This window comes from Danio rerio, chromosome 22 (assembly GCF_049306965.1).
Source record: "Danio rerio strain Tuebingen ecotype United States chromosome 22, GRCz12tu, whole genome shotgun sequence".
In the NCBI taxonomy this organism is placed as follows: domain Eukaryota; kingdom Metazoa; phylum Chordata; class Actinopteri; order Cypriniformes; family Danionidae; genus Danio; species Danio rerio.
The window spans coordinates 25,396,581-25,415,320 of record NC_133197.1 but is presented as its reverse complement, the minus strand read 5'-3'; the positions used below and the strand labels follow the sequence as shown (position 1 = coordinate 25,415,320).

The window sequence follows — 18,740 nt, the reverse complement described above, 5'->3', positions numbered from 1 at the left end:
AGGCTATAGTAAATATTGGGATCAGTGTTTTGAGCTGAAGCTTTACAAGCATATACTGGAGACACCAAAGGCTTATCTTACATCTTGTAAAAGGAGTAAAATAGGTGGCCTTTAATTATTGTTTCTGAGCTCAGCATACAAGCACTTTTGACAAACATCATCCAACTTACAGCCAATGAAGACTCACGACTTACTTGTGTTCAAGAAAAAGACGTTTTATTTTACAAGAAATGGCGGTATGATGATATGACATACAGCTCTTTCAAATAATTTGACAGAGTTCTTACTAATAATAATATTAATAAAATAAAGTAATTTAATACAGTGCTTTCAGCTCAGCACTTTACAAAGAAAACATTTATTCAAATAAATGTAAACAAAACAAACCATACATAATAAATGACACAACATAATATCATACAATATGGAGCCATGATCAGTGAATTCACTGACAAGGTGTGAGCTTAAATGAAAAAAAGACTACCCAAAAAATCTAATTCTCTGCTGGGGCTTATGAAATTAACAATAATAAAAAATAATGAAATAAATAAAACATTGAGATTTAATCCAGCAACGTATTTTATTAGTGTGTGTGTGATGGCTGATAAGGAGCAGCAATGAAAAAGCTTAATATTTCCAGGCTAGTATGCTCCTAAACCAATGACACTGTTCAGACAAATAAGAGGCAGATACTTGTAAGTACTCTTTATATCAGGGGTGTTCAACCCTTTTCTGAAGATCTACCTTCCTGCAGAGTACAAATGCAACCTTGATCAAACACACCTGTCTTTAAATACCAAGTGCTCCTTCAGATCCTACATAGTTGGTTTAGTTGTGTTTGATCAGGGTTGGAGCTAAACTCTGCAGGAAGGTAGATCTCTAGGAACAGGGTTGAGCACCCCAGCTTTATATCATCTTTTGGGTGGTTCAGGATATTTACTTGATTTACGTGTGGAAATGAAACCAAACGCAAGGCAAACGTAGATAATATACGTTTAATTTTAAGGGGGGAAATCAGTTTTCCCTACATTTAATTAAAAATACATCCCACAAAAAAAATAAATAAAATTAAAAATAAAAATAAAAACCTGTTCATTCAAAAACATTTCTCAGACCATGTTAACTCTGTGTTTCTTGAACTGGATGTTTAAAGCTGAAACATTCTTCTTCCTCAGGAAGATCTGCTGATGCCTCCTACGGGGATAAAAGAAAATAATTACTGGTCTAAATTATTATTCATCTTTTATTTATTTATATTTATTATACAGTGAGTACAACATAAAACCACATGGAATGGGTTCTTGGCATCAGTAAAAAACTAAAAACAAAACAAATAACACAAAACAAGATATTTTGTAGAATGATGGACAGTAGCAGCCATTGACTGTGTTTACATGGACATCAGTAATCAAATTATTTGCCCTAATCTGAATAAGACTATAACATGATTAATAATTCAATTAACGTCATTGCGTCATTAGGCTACCCAAGTTTCCTCTGTAGTTTCATGTAATTTTAGGTGCTTCATTTTTAATTTGTTGACTTTAACTGCATTTTGGCCCTAAATCTGATTATTGATGTCCATGTAAGCGTACTCATTGATTTCCAATCACTTGAGTATGAGTAAATTTTCACCTTTTGGTGATGGGATATACACACACAATAAAACACACAATGACATGCTCTATTCACTACAACTTAAAAGAACTCACAGACTGATAAATGCAACATTGATTTCTGTCATATAAATCAACGAATTGTCATTTTATCTGTAATGATAGACATACTGAGTTAATCTCGCATAATATAACCTGCAGCTTGAAGCCATTTTGAGCAGCCCATTTCCTTTTCGTGCACATCAAGTGCTGCATTGATTGAATAAAAAATAAATTAATTAATAATTATAATTTTATTAAAATAAAAATAAAATATGCTGTTCAAAAAAAAAAAAAATATATATATACACACACACACACACACACACACACACACACACACACACACACACACACACACACACACACACACACACACACACACACACACACACACACACACACACACACACACACACACACACACACACACACACACACACACACACACAGTGCATCTGGAAAGTATTCATAGCACTGCACCTTTTCCAAAATGAAATAACTTTGGAGCATCCTAACATACATCTTTAAAACATGCTTATTCTGCTCACAAAGGTAGCATTTTTCCATGAAAAGTACAATACAAACTGTAAAATTGTGCAATGTTATTGCAATATAAAAACACTTTTTATTGAAGGTACTTTAAATGTTAATTGATTAGTGCAATTTAAAGCTACATTTTCAATATTATTTATCCAACCTTCAGTGTCACATGATGCTTCACAAATCTTCTAAAAAGCATCATCTGCTTGTCAAAAAGAAAACATTTATTATTATTTTTATTATTATTATTATTTTTTTTTTTCTACTATTAATAGTGTCAGTGTATTGAAAGCTGTTGGGCTGCTGATTTTTTTTCCACATTTTTTTTTTTGGAATCTGACACAATAGCAGACAAAAGTACCATTAAAAATGTATTTACTTTTATTCATAAAGAACACATTAAATTGTTCAAGAATGTTAGCACTATCGTCTGGCTATACTGTGTAAATGTGAATGTGTGGGTGTTTACTGGGTTGTAGCAGGAAGGGCATCCGCTGCGTAAAACGTATAATGATATAGTAGGTTGTTCATTCCACTGTGGCAACTCCTGATAAATAAGGGACTAAGCTGAAGGAAAATTAATGAATGAATCAATGACTTAAAAAAAATAATGTAAAAAATAAACAGATTGCAAAAGATTTTTAGTTTGAACTTTTAATAAAACATAAATGCATTACAGTTTCTACAATACTTTAAAGCAGGAAACAGATGTTTTATACAGTAATAATTGTAAGAATCATTATTAATGATTTTGTAGCAATAATAATAATAAATCAAAATAGAACGGCAAATCTGCATGTCCTTGATTCTAAAGCATCATGTGACACTGAAGTAATAACGCTGAATACTCAGCTCTGATCACAAGAATAAAAACAAAACAAAAAAATGTGATATTTAAATTTATTTTTTTAATGTTTATTTTTAAAACACATAATTGTTAAATTATTTAAATTGAAACGGTTATTATTAATTAAAAGTTATTTAAATTTATAAAAATATATTGCACAATGTTTTTTGATTTTCAAATAAAATAGTCTTGTAAAATGAAAAAAACGTACTAATCCTACTATTATATATACACATATACATATATATATATATATATATATATATATATATATATATATATATATATATATATATATATATAAATATATATATATATATGTGTGTGTGTGTGTGTGTGTGTGTGTGTGTGTGTGTGTACAGTTGAAGTCAGAATTATTAGCCCCCTGTTTATTTTTCCCCAATTTCTGTTTAACAGAGAAAAGAATTTTCTATACATAATAGTTTTAATAACTCATTTCCAGGGCCAGACAGAATCTGCGGATGTTTTTTGCTATTTCTGCAGAGAATTTTGGTAAAAATCTGCTGATTTCTGCGGAATTCTTTTGGGGGTATCCAGCGGAGTATCATAACTAAAGCCTTAATATATGAAATAAAAAGTAATAAATTACTGAATAAATTCAGATTTACACATTTACTCAAGTAAATAAACAAAATTAATGATGGGCTAAAAATCTGCAGAAATCTGCGGAAAATCTGCAGAAAATCTGCGGAATTCTGCGCGCGCAGATTCTGTGTGGGCCTACTCATTTCTAATAACTGATTTCTTTTGTCTTTGCCATGATGACAGTAAATATTTTTCTAGATATTTTTCAAGACACTTCTATACAGCTTAAAGTGACAATTAAAGGCTTAACTAGGTTAATCCGGTTTACTAGGCAGGTTAGGGTAATTAGGCAAGTTCTTGTATAATGATGGTTTGTTCTGTTGACTATTGAAAAAATATATAGCTGAAAGGGGCTAATAATTTTGACCTTAAATGTTTTTTAAAAAAAATAAAAACTGCTTTTTTTCAAGCTTAAATAAAACAAATCTAAAACTTTCTCTAAAAGAAAAAAATATTATCAGACATACTGTTAAAATGTCCTTGCTCTGTTAAACATCATTTGGGAAATATTTTTAAAAAAATTAAAAAGGGGGTTAATAATTCTGATTTCAACTGTATATATGTATATTTAATTATATATTTATAATTATATATTTATAGTTTACCAAGGATAAAATGATAAATTTACTTATATTGTAAATGTAACAAATGATTTTCATGTTCTCTTGAACTTTCCTGCAAACATTAACCAGCACATCCATTTTCAACATTGCTAAGTATAAGACATGTTATAATTGTTAGAATAAGACAACAACCAGACATGCATCACAGGAATTAATGAAATGTTTTACACGCATTCACCTAGAAAACAGTTTTCAGAACTTTTAATACAATCACAGTCGCTAACAATATTCTTTTTTTTTATCAAACAACTGCAGCCTTGATAAGTATAAGAGACATAATTTGATATTTGAACAGTAGTGTTATTAATTTATTTGTGTTATTATTAATTAACAAACCATCTAAATGACTTAAAAAATTTTTTTAATCAGTCAATTAATTAAACCCACCTCATTCCCTTGATCAGCTCCAACTGTTTTCACGTCTATTGAAGATGGTGGCTCACTGGTTATAGGTTCACTTCTGTCTGGACTTTTTGTTTCTTTTTGCTCCTTATTGTCCACAGAAAAAGACTCCTTTTTCTCCTTTTCCTCAACTTTCACTTCCTCCTCCACATTTGCGCCCGAGTCCAACTCTTGAGTCCGTTGCTGAGAATCAGTCTCATCATCTGGAAATGTGTTACCTGTAGCTTGAAGAGTCTCTACAGGGGTTCTTTTGGTGGAAAATTCCTGCCGGATGTCCATGCTTCTGTCCTCCTCTCTATTTTCCGGAGCGTTGGCATCTCTGAAGCCCTGATCCCCTCGGTTTCCCACATGATTGCCCCTGTTGTCCTGCCGCATTGGTAGTGGCTGTCGAGCGTCGCCCCCTTCCCAAGGTTCCTCATGCGCCCTTAGCTGAGGATTTTGGCGCTGTCCGACTGCAGGAGGTGGTTGTTCTTGTCGCCAGCCAAGCCGAGGAAAACGTGCCACTTGATGTATCGCTGCTTGAGCACTTCCATACACAAATATCTGAGGAGAGCAAAGACGCTTTAGTATGTGCCACAAATGGCATAATTATAGCCAATTTTTTACAACTAACGATGCCTTACATTATAAGGCTAACTTGGGTTAAGCTGGATTTATAAGAAAAAGGTGCATAATATATTTGCTATTTAGAGATCTTACCAAGATTGCCAATATGATGATGATCAGCACAGGGATCTGGAGAGTGACAGGTAGATCCTTCAGCAGGGCTCTCAGGAACTCACTGATGCCCTCACCAATGTGCTTCAAGGGATCTGTGATGAAGTTGGTTATGGTGATCGTGATAGCCTGAAATAGAGATTCCACAAATTAAGTGCCCATCAAATATGACTAAGATTTGTATTTAAGGGGCTTTGATTATGATTTTAATTTTTAAACTTTGGTTAGTGTGTAATATTGCTGTTTGAGCGTAAATGAAATCTACCCTTAAAGTGCAGTGCAATAGGGGAAAAAACATATTTGATAGAATTTATTTTTTAAAGCCTATAACAAATGGCTGGTAGGGACTAAAACTTGATTCTTCATGGGTTTTTGACATCATGAACCCCATGTTTACATAAACCTGTGACTTTTTTGAACAACTTGTAACTAACGTACTTCATTGAATCTGGACGCCATCAGACCAGACACCAGTATCAAAAATAGATTAAATATGTAATAAATAATGTGATTTTAATAAACCAAAACAGAGTATGAACACATAATAACGCACCCAATATAGCTGCTTAACCACCTCTTTAAAATTAAAAAATGTGTTGCTATAGAAATGCAGAATTTCAGAGTGTGTAGTATGTAAAATAATGTGAATTGTTAAATTAGATTGCCCACTTTATTAGACACATGTCTTAATAATACAAATATGGTACCAACACTGGACAAATTTTGTGCAATTCAATTTAATTCAATTCAATTTAGGAATGCAGGCATGGTAAAGACGATCTGGGACTTTCATGCACAACCAACTCTACAATTTACAGACAACAATGTCCTGTTGATGTCAGAGGAAAATAACCAGATGGGCTAGATAAAGGCAACAGTCACTCAAGTAACCACTTATTACAACCAATGTGTGCAGTAAAGCTTTACTGAACAAACAACACAATAAACAACATAAAATCAGTATCAATGACAACAATTTTGTATACAACTATCTAGGGTCTGTTCTTTGTGCCTCGTTTAAATGATGATTTGGCAGATCCTTTTTATCTTGAAAACTGATCTCTGGCTAATTTGGCTCTTCAAATAAGTTTATGTATCAGATTAAAATGTCTGGATGAATTGACCTGAGATCAATGCGTGTGTAGTGAAGGACAGATCTATTGATCCTCGAAAACATAATCAGCAATGCAATGATTGGCTGACGGCACAGCAGCGTAATGACATCATCTGATTAATATTCAATTATCCATGCGAGCAAAATTACATAAAATTCGTTTGTTAAATATAATATGTAATAACTTTGCACATTTGTTGTGGGCTACGGAATTTACACTTTCATGTGTCAAGAGTATTTGAGCAATTTATTTAGTTTTACATTTAGAAAGAATTTTTTTTATTATAGTAGCCTAGGCCTATTCAAGTTTCTTAATCGGTGTAATAACTGGCTGTATAAATGAATTCTGCACCAAAAAAGCATTCTGATGTTGGTAAAGGCATCTGCAACTTTTGCGAAGTATCAAATGACCGTCATATTAGCTGTCAAAACGTGTACTCCATAAGTTATTATTCCTTTAAAAAAAGAAAAAGAAAAAAAAAAACTGTTGAATAATGGGAATGTCTATTATCATAGAAAACTGTACTAAAGCTGGGTCGTTACCTTTAAATTGTATGCGTTTTATCTAAAAAGTCCATATAATATATGTTCTCTTTGAACCCCTTGGGGAGAATCACCCCGTGACAGTCTTTGTACTTTTATTTTGGAGTGAAGATTGCATCAGTTTTATTTATCTATATTTTAAAACGGATATTTAACATAACTACAGCTTTTAACTGTAACTTTACTATTTTCCCAAGTGCCTGCTCCCGAGTAGATTTGAGCTACCAGATCTGTTGCTATGATAACAACTCTCAGATGAGTTTTGAAGAACGAAACAATCCTGGATAGTGTCAAATGGTCAATAACCAAATCCAGGTAATAGAGTAATCAATGTGATCTCTTATAAAGTTCAAGTTTGTGTCATTGGAAACCAAAAGAATACAAACCTTTGTTGGTGGTACAAGCAAAATAGGGTTCACAACCAGGACCTCGTAATACTTCTTGCAAGGATCATCTTGAAGTGTCCATGTCCGTCTGTACCACTCTAAATCAACAAAGAATCACATCAGTACATCCCTAAATCATTATTTACTCATCTTCATGTCATTTAAAATCAGTAGGTTAGTTTCAGTCTACTTCTGTCATTTTTGGCATTTGAAAAGATCAATAGATCTGATCATAAAAAAGAGTGTTTCGAGCTACATTCATTTTAAGAATATCAAATCAAATAGTCACAATCGAACCAAAGCAAACCACCTCTGGAAGTGTTTTAAATACGTTTCAATTGTGAGTCCATTTAGGGGAGTGTGAGATTCCTTGGTTTGTTGTTGTTTTTTTTGTTGTTTGGTTTTGATATGCAAAATAATCTTAGACTCCCCTAAATGGACTCAATCGAACCATATTTAAAACACTTCCAGAGGTGGTTTGATTTGATTCACTTTTGGGTCCATTTAGGCCCCGTTTACACTAGAGCGTTTTAGTTTTAAAACGGCGTTTTAGAATGAAAACGATCCGCGTCCACACTCGCGTTTTACCCAGCGTTTCTGAACTGCTCTCCGTCCACACCAAAACGCTGAAAACGCACATCACGTGACCACACACACACACTTTGGCAAGTGCTGCAGCCCATCTACCCAGATGAGAGCTCTGCTAGTCGGACTTCTCATCAAGCATCTCCCGCTGGATCTAATCTCACTATATTTATTAAACGTGATATTTCATTCATCTTGTTGTCTTTATCTAACGACATATTCCCTGACTTTGGTCATTGGAATCTATTACTTGTTCTCAGGTAACGTGTTTTGGCTGAGCGCAAAGATAAGTTAATGATTAATGAAACCACGTAGCCTACATTATGTATATTGACTGATCGCTTGCCTTTATTTCCTATAATGTATAAACCTATTGTATTTTATACTTTTATAATGGCCATTATCGATTATTAAAACTGATATTCAGCAAAAGAGAGGGTGTGTTTCGTATTTTCACTGAAATTGAAAGAAGGCAGTTGTTATCGGCTCCGTTTTGTTATAAATATGCACACAGTGAAGATGACGCTCATGCAGCACGACGCCTCAACATGTCTGCTGTCTGTTTAGTTGTTAATATTAAAATAAAAACAGGCAGTTCCTTATATCAAGTTTACATTTTATTGTTGAGAAAGTGAAACAACGTAGCCAAGGTGATGTGAATGAAGTTATAAAGTACACGATTCCCTGTGAAGATTGACGCGTGTCCTCGGTATGTTTTCCATATCAAACTGAGAAGAAGAGATGCAGCCTTGATCAAACTTGCGATGTCTGAACTTACACGGAGAAGATTCAGGACTGAACTGTGTGTTAGGCTACTTAATATTGAGGAAAAGCCCCAATCAGAGAGGCGAATGTCTGCAGCCCCGCCTCCGTTTTCAGATGTCTCCGTCTTTCCCCATCCACACTGAGACGGAGCAGCTGCGTTTCAGAATGAAAACGGCCTCTCCAGCGTTTTCGAAACGCTCCGTTTTCGGCGCTCGAGAACTCCGGCGTAGTGTGGACGGATGGCGTAACCGTAGCAAAACGTATGCGTTTTCAAACTAAAACGCACTAGTGTAAACGGGGCCTTAGGGGGTCAGAGATCACTTTGCATATACTGTACCTGCTAAACCTGCCCCGAGAGCATTTGAAATGGTTAAAGGAACTAGGTGTGAAAACACTCTCAAATGAAGAAGAAATTGCCTCACCTGATAAACTGTCCTGCCAGTTGAGTTGTTTTAGGCCAGTACATTTGGCATTGAAACTCTCCACCTGCACAATGTTCTTCTTGTGTTCCGCAAAGGCAAGCTAGTCAAGAAACAATGTTAAAAAAATAAAATTCTTTATCTGTTCAGAAATGTTTCTCACTAGGGGTGTAATGGATCACAATGGATCCGTGATTCATATGGATCACAACCCATGGTTCAGAACATGCGTGGCCCGCGGAATATTATTATTTTTTTTACTTTTAGATTAATCCTAAAATTGTAACGATTGCAAAGAGATCGGCTCTTGCATCATTCAAATCACATTACAAACATTTAGGCTTTCCTGCAAAATATAATGATGACAGAAGACATTGTGGTAGGTGATTAGGGATGTGGTGGGTTTCTTAGGTTATTAAAGGTGTTTTCTGTCACTACTTGTTTAGCCTGCATCAATGCAATCAGTGTAAGATGCATGATTAATCATTAAAAGATCGGGATCTCAACACCCACGCAACATAAATTTTAAATGATGGAAATTTGCATATGTTTATTAACATATTTATTAAGTTAAATTTATATATCAAATCTATGTTTGAACAACAGAAAAAAAATCAAGGAAGAGATTCGGTTTTTAGTCTTTTGAGTTAGTTATGAAATTACAGTAAAGTAACACAGTAGAATGGGGATAACCATTTATATTGCAGATAAAACCACTGATGTTTATGGTAAAGATTAAAATCATCAAAACATCAATATTTTACAATTTATATTTTATTCAGCTTATTATTTCTTCATTTTATTTTTTATAAAATTACAGCTTCTAATTTCTGTTTGTTAAAACCAAAAGTATCATGCAGTACTTTTTTGGCTCCTATCCTTTTTGGCTGATCCGAAAAATAGTCTGATCCGTGATTGAAAAATCATAACGTGATCCGATTCGTAATCCGTTACACCACTATTACTCACAAAGTCAACAATGCTAAAACGATTACCATATAAAGATGAAACCAGTTCCAGATCAAGCTAATAAAAAAGGAAACGGCAAACATTCTCCTGAACTGGACAAACCAGGAGACCACAGACCAGAGCTGAGTGCAGATAATGGCTACGATGATCAGAACAATCAAAGAAACCTGCAGGAAAAATACAGCAAATATTGTTGATTTTTTAACTTATTGTTCATCTTTGAAAGGCTTTTAGAAGAACTCACCTTGAGGACAGTGTCAACATCTACATGAAATGTGTCCTCGAATCGCCACTTCCAGGCTTCGTAGTCGTGGAGTTTGAATTGTACCAGAATTTGACTGAGAGCCTCGTCCATGGCTCCGGTGGTCCAGCCGTCTTCATCATTCAAAAGCTTCTGGATCTCTGCCAGCGACTGCTTGGAAAGCTTCACCTCAGCATCATAGTGCATGGCTGTTATTCCATCATCAGGCTAAAAACAAGAAAAAGGATTAGTTGCAAATACCTAACCAGTACTGTCCATTCAATTTGCTGAAAAGTTGTTCACGTACCAGGCCAAGCTTTGACGTTTCCTTTAGTAGCTTGGAAAGGAATCGCTTGAATACTGGAAGGCATACTGGTTTTGAGAGGGTGGCAGTGCTCTTACTTTTCTGTTCATCAAACTAAAACAGAGATAAGAGAAAAAATGTAAATGCCTAAATATCTTGGAAATACTATAGCACTTTGTAATACTATAATGGCCTGTTTCCACAGAGCGGTTCGGTTCGGTATGCTTTTATGGCTGTTTCCACTGTCAAAGGGTACCTAAAAGCAAACCGTACCATACCACTTTTTGGTCAACCTTTGCAAAGGGTACCAACAGGCCCAAAGGGTACCATAAAGCGGAGCTTAATGCAGCTGAACGTTATTGGTCACTTGCAGCCGATACATTTTACTGTAATAATATATACATATAATAACGAGCCATAGTCGACCCAAGCTCAAACAAACCTTGTCAAGGTCAAGGACAAAGCCAAGAAGAACAAAATCTGCTGTTTTCTGTAGGGCTGCACGATTAATGGAAAGAAGATTGCGACCTCGATTCGACCCTACACACAATCTTAATTTAGCTTTTCTACGATTCATCCAATTACATATTTAAGGTCAGGAGAGAAGCATAAAGGCAGTTGCACAAGTCTTGTTTTATATACATTATATACATTTATATTGTTTTACATACATTGATCAGCAACATGAACACTTCCAAATGGTCTTGACAGTCTCCCATGCTGTATTTATAAGGTGTATTTCACCCCAAAATGTCATTTTTGTCTTAATGTAATGATGTATTCGCGACCGCAAAATCACATGTGAGCTGGCGCACTGTTTGTTTACTACCAGGAGGATGCGCGCGCGCGTGCCTGAGGATGTCTACGTTATTGAACAGAACCTGCGTAGGCTGTAAATAACAGCTAATAAAGTTGTAAATAACATTCAGTTTGTTGCACAGGGTGATCGTTTGGGAGCTGCGTGGAAAGTATGATTTGCGTGTATGTTTTTTTTTCTGTAACAGCTGCAATGACAGCAGCGCACTCGACAGTGATCGTAAAACCGGCTCGCGCATTTCGCATTTTAGAGTTATGATTACGTCAAGCATTTGATAGGTTTTTTCTTTCATAGCGAACACAAAGTGTTGTGCATTAGAATAAATGTTTACTGGGTCAGTAAAACTACTCTAGCCTATACAATGTTGAATATAATGCAGGGAATCTGATAATGACTCATGTCTCATTTTAACAGTAAAAAAAAAAATTATAATAATGTTGTCAATGACAAATGACAAGCACATGTCACAAACATAATAATTCAACTTCGGAATTATGAATTGTTAAATTCTGATGTCATCACTTGACTGTGACTTAACAACCAGGACAAATTTTAAGTCTGTTTAAGTCCACCTATCCAAGTCTATCCAAAATGTAGCATTTTAACCAGCAGTAGACCTACACATAGGCCTATTATTATTGTATTATTATTATTATTGTTTTACTGTATGTTTGAGAATAACAATAATAATAGCGACAATATTAACCTTTATTTTACATCTACAGAATCGTAAGAAAATCGTGATCTTGATTTTGAGCAAAAAAAATTGTGATTCTCATTTTAGCCAGAATCGTGCAGCCCTAGTGTCCTGTTGTTGTTTTACGAGCCCGTCTAAAAGTGCGAACGGTTTCACTTTTTCCAGAGAGCTTGCTGCACATCTATATTTGAATAAAAAACTTTTTGAGTTCATATTCATAATGTGCTCGTGATCATTGAAGCGCTCTGATATCCAATCCTTTCAGAAAGGGACAAACATGAGTGAATCGCGAAAAAACCGCAGCAAATGAACAAACTGCCATGTTTTACTATTATCATCAACTTTTGGACTATTATAAACTCGGAATTATGGAAACTTTCTGTCGTACATCACGCCCACCAAAAAAGTAGACTTTTGGCAGTGGAAACGCAAGCTTGATAAAGATGACCCGTACTGTACCTCTCAGTGGAAACGGGCCATAACACTACCATTCCATGGTAAGCCCCTTTACTAATGAGGCCTATTAAACATGTAGGCCTATTATTTTTCACCTCTTTCTGCAAAATGTGTAGTTTTTTTATGCATTCATGTTCATCAGGACACTTTGGCACGTCACAGGATTCCGAGTTGAATTCCCTCCTCTTGGTTGGCACATTTTGGTAACTTTCAGACTGTAAACACAAAAAGAGTTTATGATTAAAATGTATATTTGCATACCTTCTGCAAAATGACAACAATTGCAAGGCAAATCAGACCAACACTTTGTTTACATGTAAATAGTGTCCGTTCTGTGACCAGCAGAATCGATGACTTCTAATCGAAATAACCACCATCTGGCCAATTTTGTGGCCATAACTCCAAATTTTATTTTATGTGGTGGTGAAAGATGTCCACACACTTAATTAAGGGTAAAATTGGTCAGACAGATTTGCCACAATGACCAACAGAAAGCTGCTTGTTTTAAAAGTGAACTTCGTTTGAGTTTTTTTTTTTTTCAAATGTCTACACTATTGCAAAATGTTCACAAAATTTTACTGGAATTTCCTGCGTTTAGCCAACTCCAGAACTTGCTAGTATGAGTAGCATGAATAGAATGCAGATGTACTACATTATCATTAGCACATGACCTGCTACTGTCAGTTGTGGTTTAGTGTGATTTTCAAAGCAGGACATGTTCCTGGATCATGTTGAAATTTCCAGTCATTTAATTTTTCTTCGACTTAGTCTCTTTATTAATCAGGGATCACCACAGCGGAATGAACCAACAACTTACTGTATCCAGCATATGTTTTACACAGCGGATACCATTCCAGCTGCAACCCAGTACTGGGAAACGTCCATACACTCTCATTCACACACATACATTATGGCCAATTTAGTTTATTCAGTTCACCTATAATGCCAGTCTTTGGACTTGTGGGAGAAACTGGAGCAACCATGTCACCCTCGGTCAATTAGATTTAAAGTTGTAATGTATGTTTCAGCCTACAGGATTATGCGCTTCTACACCATTGTTATCCAACTAATAATGTGCTCTGATTTTGGAAATAATTTACAGTTAGGATTAGGTTTAGGGGAAGGAATTAGGTATTGATTATTTTTAAACAGGAATGATGTTCCAGGATCAACAAGGTATTAATCCAGAATTGAATCCTACCTGGCTAAATCACACCTGCCGTCAGTTTTTTCCCTTCGCTTCCATTCAAAAATGATCAACCTTGGCTTTTGGGGTCATCGCAAAGTTTAATCTTAAAATAAAGTAAAAGACTTTCATTTGAATGTATTTTTAAGACCTGTGACTGTGTAACCCTACGTTCACACCGAAAGCGGCGAGAGCGTCAAAGTAGCCGGAAGTCATTCATTTTCAATGAGAGCCGGCGGCGATAAGCGGCGAGGATCAGCGCGGCGCGTCTTCGCCGGCGTGAGCGTCGAGGAGAGTTGAAATGAAGTCAACTTTATGGTAATGAGCTATGACGCAGTTCGGCGGCAAGCAATCAGAATGAAGACGTCCATTGCTTGTGGCAGTTCAGAGAACACAGACCTGTGAACTTTGGTTCCGACCACAGTTGTTCCCAAGGGTTTGATTATTGCAGTCGCCGGATTTCCAATTATTTACAATTTTTTCCTACAGGAACATGCATTAAATAAGTTACTGGCGAGTTACTGATGTTCATTAATGTTATATATTTATCTTAAAAAAGCGGGAATCTCACGCGATGTGACAGTACAAAACAGTACTGCTGCTTCAGGATATTTCAGGCATATGGACACATATTGGATAAATAGAGCAAAGCCACACGCAACTTGATCTTCCATTGTTGTATGAATTTGATAAGAAATGCGCAACATTTTCACGCTAGAAACATGTTTTATGCAGGAATGTAACTGATATGCTGCAACGGCTCCTTTAAATATGAGATCAATGTAGCGAGTTTTGACGCTCTTGCCGCAGGAGCTGAAGGCAGAGAGCGTTGTCGCCAGGGCGGCCAGAGCGACCTTGGACGCTCTCGCCGCTTTCGGTGTGAACGTACGGTAAGATTTAAGCACACTTAAATTGAGAGTTTATAAAAGTGTATAAACCAAAAATGTATTGCATTTAATTATTTATAAAATAGAGGCTCTGCCATATACTGTGTTATTTTACATATTATTATTGAATTTCTGTACCTCAATGCTGTTATGTTCCACAGAAAACCATAATTCATTGGCATCTGTTCAATTATATTGATTTTTATTCAGACACATCTCTACAAAATAATCCCAATCTATGTAAAATTAGGAATTCATTCCAAATAGAGTTAGAAGTCATCTTGTGAAATTATATTCATATTGCAATATATAATCGCAGACAAACAAAATTTTGCAATGTGAGATTTTGTCCAAAATCGTGCAGCCCTAGTTTTTCAAATAATATGACTTTGGACATACTAGCCTGTAGGGTTGTCGCGATACCATTAATAAATCTTACGATATTATACCAGCTGAAGTATTACAATACCACAATACCATCTAATATTGCGATAACGTAATTCACAACTCAAATTATAAAGGAAATTGTCAGAAATACTATATTTTATGTTATAATAAGCCTACTTGAATTTAATTTATAATTCCCCTGGGCCAAAAGGAAAAAAAAATATTATTTGCTCCTCACTTCACTTAATATGTATTCATTTTTTTGTTTATTTTGTAGATAATTGACCAACAAAAACACATAAAGTAGAAAAACAAATAGTGTAAATGCAAAGCAAGTGTTTCTTCCCATACTTCCAGTTACGGTTAATGTGACTTTTTACATTTTATACAGTTATTTTTACAGCACTGATGTTGTAAAGTGATTAAAATATAATCAGTTAAATAAACTTCAGCATTCATTTAGTTGTTGACGCATAAAACCGAGATAAAAAGCTGTTTACTTGCATGCGCTTGTCTGGATCAGCAGGCTAGCGCAGAAATGCTATTAAAAATACTAGAGTGAAATAAATTTAAATACTTTAAAGACATAGTGAGAAAAAATGTAATTTATTGCAGTGCTTCTTGTACATTATGAAACCCACTTTATAGCATATATCATTCAGGCAGTGAAGATCGTAGATTTTTCAAGAAAACAGACTTTTAAACGCACCAATTTTGTAATGGCATACAGTTCAACAGAAGTGTTTGACCCAGGTTACTGACAAATTAAAAGTCCTTCTGCATACTCCTACATATATCCTATTATACTAAATTAAATTTGTAACAAAATTTGTTACAAAACATTGTTTACAACAAAATTAGTCTATATGAAGTGGTCAAAATAGTTTCAATTTTTCCTGTTGCTATTTTGGGTTTTTTCATCTATCTTTTTTCAGTCTTATCAGATAACAATCCAAAGTAATTTAACATTTATCTTTGTGAGTCGTTCTTTTTAAGAGATTGTCACAATTGTTGTAGTTATTAAATCATATTAACAGGAACATAAATGAACCAATTCAGATGTGCGTTTGAACTGAAGCATTAGAAAACGTGCAATAGGATACCATAAAAGGCACAAATTCTACACTGTTTTACAACCTTAAAGAGCTCGACAGACCATTCAAATAAAATGGTTTATTTTTGCACAAACGAGTGAGCATTTTAGTGACTTTTCCACATGCAACATTATCTATTGTAGATAAACCATTAATGACGATACTACTATTTACAAACTACTGAGGCAAAGCCAGTATTACATAGCACTGGTAAATCGTGCAACCATACTTGCATGCTCAAATACTGTTTTTCGAATAACATTATATCATAAGGAAGCATGTAATTTTGGACATACCCTAAAACATGAAAATGAAAGAGGTAGTTCACTCAAAGCTGAAATTACTGTCACCACTTACCCACCCTGCACTTGCAACAAATCCAGTTTCACTTTCTATTCTATTGAACACAAAGGAAGATATTTTTAAGAATGCTTAAAACCTGCAATCATTGTTTTTAGTAGTATTTGTTTTTCCTACTATGAATGTCAATGGTTACAGGTGTTTGAAAATGAGTAAATGAGTTGAAAATGAGTAAATATTGAGTAAATGTAATTTTTTTGGGTAAACAATCCCTTTAACCACAAACGCCATTCAGTCACTGCAATAGTATCATGATTGTGCAGTCGTGCACAGCAAGCCAACGGCCAAGGTCAATATTTTCACTAAATAATTTAAAGAATCTTGATTCATTTTTACCACAGACACTGTTGAACGCGGAAATTATCACACACGTATATCGAGGTAAAGTTGGTTTTATATTCGGATATTCAGACATTCTCCTTAATACTATAATTTCAGAAGTATTCTTTGCAAATTCTAAATAGGGAAATCATATTAGCAGCAAATGACTATCAAAGTAGAGCATTGTTTACAGTTAATTGGATAGGGTTAGTGTTGTTTTAAATTCATACTTGCATGTTAATTCCGATCGAATATTCAAGGTAACATGGTAAACAATATAGAGACAGCTAAATTAATGAATGTGGTAATATATAACCGACTTTACATCTATCATAAAAGTTCAGAACCACTTGAAAATGAGTAAATAGTGAGTAAATGTAATTTTGGGGTAAACTATCCCTTTAACCACTAACGTCATTCAGTCAATGCAATACTCATGATTGTGCAGTCGCACACAGCAAGCCAATGGCCAAGGTTAGGATTTTCACTAAAAAATTTCAAGAATCTGGATTTTTTTTTTTTTTTCACAGACTGTTGGAAACGGAAAGTATCACAAGCAGTACTGTATAGTATCATTCTGTGTGTGTGTGTGTGTGTGTGTGTGTGTGTGTGTGTGTGTGTGTGTGTGTGTGTGTGTGTGTTTAAGATTAAAGGGGTACTTCACCCAAAACTAAAAATGTACTCAACCTTTGCTTGATCCAAACCTTTATGAGTTTCTTCTGTTAAACAAAAATTATGATAATTTAAAAAGAAAACCTGGAAAACTGAAAACTATCGACTTTCCCCTACCATGGAAGCCAATGGTTAAATATTTTTAACTTTCTTCAAAATATCTTTCTTTCACGAAAAAGAAACAAGGTATCGGAACCACTTGAGAGTGAGAATTTCTTTTTTTTCGCATTGGGGTGAACTGCCTCTTTAAGAGGCTGGTCGCAACGCAACTAGCAATCATGTCATTATATGGAGCAATGCAAGAACCTCTTTGTAGTTATTTTCCTTTAACAGTTTTGAACATGAATAGCATACAAAAAGCATTTTAACAACACCAGAATGACTAAATAATAATTGAATTTTCAATATTGTTGGGCGGACTTTCCACATATGGAATCTATCCAAAAGAGTAAACAAGGCAAAGTAGAGTCTAATTTCACAAACAAATGCCAACAGAAAAGGTTTTAAATTGCAAATACTGAAATACACGAGTGACAGTAATTAAAATCGCTTTTACCTCTGTGGATTTTCTCATTCGCTTTGTCGTCGGGTCGTAGTTCAGCATGTCATATGGATCAATCCAAGCCTCATCATTATAACCGTCAATGCGGATTTTTGCACTTTCGATAACAACAAAACAGAAAAAAACGACTAAAATACAAAGTCCAAACGATGAAGAGCTTGACAGCTTCATAATCCCGACTGGAACCGAGTAAGTTAATAAAACTATTGCCTGGCTGTTTCACTTTCGACTGTTATGAAAAGGTATCTTAAGTTCAATTTCAGCTTGTGTTTTCACCGTATGCGACTCGGTTAGTCTACATTAACCGAAATTGTATTATATATGCAAAAATCGACTACCAAAGTTACACTCTTGGCCGAACACAAAAATAAATAAACATAATATTTTGCTGAAAAGTCGACTGCACTAGCCAAACATTTCCTTAGATGTTGGAAGCGAAAGAGCCGTCATTCATTGGCACATAGATACACACAGCTAGATTAACATTCAGCTTTATTCAAACCCTCAAATGCGGCCTCTAAGTGCTCATATCTATGTGCAGTCAGATGTGAAGTCTTCTTCCTTTTGTTTAATGTCGGTCTG

The 18,740-nt window shown here is 34.9% G+C and overlaps 1 protein-coding gene across 6 annotated transcripts; it reads right to left on the bottom strand.

Moving 5' to 3' along the window:
- Nucleotides 1-199: 199 nt before the first annotated feature.
- On the bottom strand, nt 200-18,664 carry clcc1 (chloride channel CLIC-like 1). 6 transcript variants are annotated; one of them, XR_012397307.1, is made up of 12 exons: nt 18,153-18,664; nt 12,785-12,904; nt 10,723-10,833; nt 10,419-10,643; nt 10,201-10,341; nt 9,209-9,308; nt 7,437-7,534; nt 5,376-5,522; nt 4,662-5,219; nt 1,788-1,865; nt 727-1,194; nt 200-652 (listed from the first exon to the last, which is right to left on the bottom strand). XR_012397307.1 is itself a non-coding variant. In XM_009296396.5 (11 exons), exons 1-11 carry the CDS (start codon nt 18,327-18,329, stop codon nt 1,120-1,122), a joined length of 1,830 nt encoding a protein of 609 aa, XP_009294671.1. In that variant the 5' UTR covers nt 18,330-18,664; the 3' UTR covers nt 200-1,119. The 6 variants fall into 6 exon arrangements, 3 of the variants coding, with proteins under 3 accessions (XP_009294671.1, XP_002667257.2, NP_001410776.1); XR_012397308.1 differs by having other exon boundaries at nt 1,812-1,865; XR_011008156.2 differs by lacking the exon at nt 1,788-1,865.
- Nucleotides 18,665-18,740: the final 76 nt, after the last annotated feature.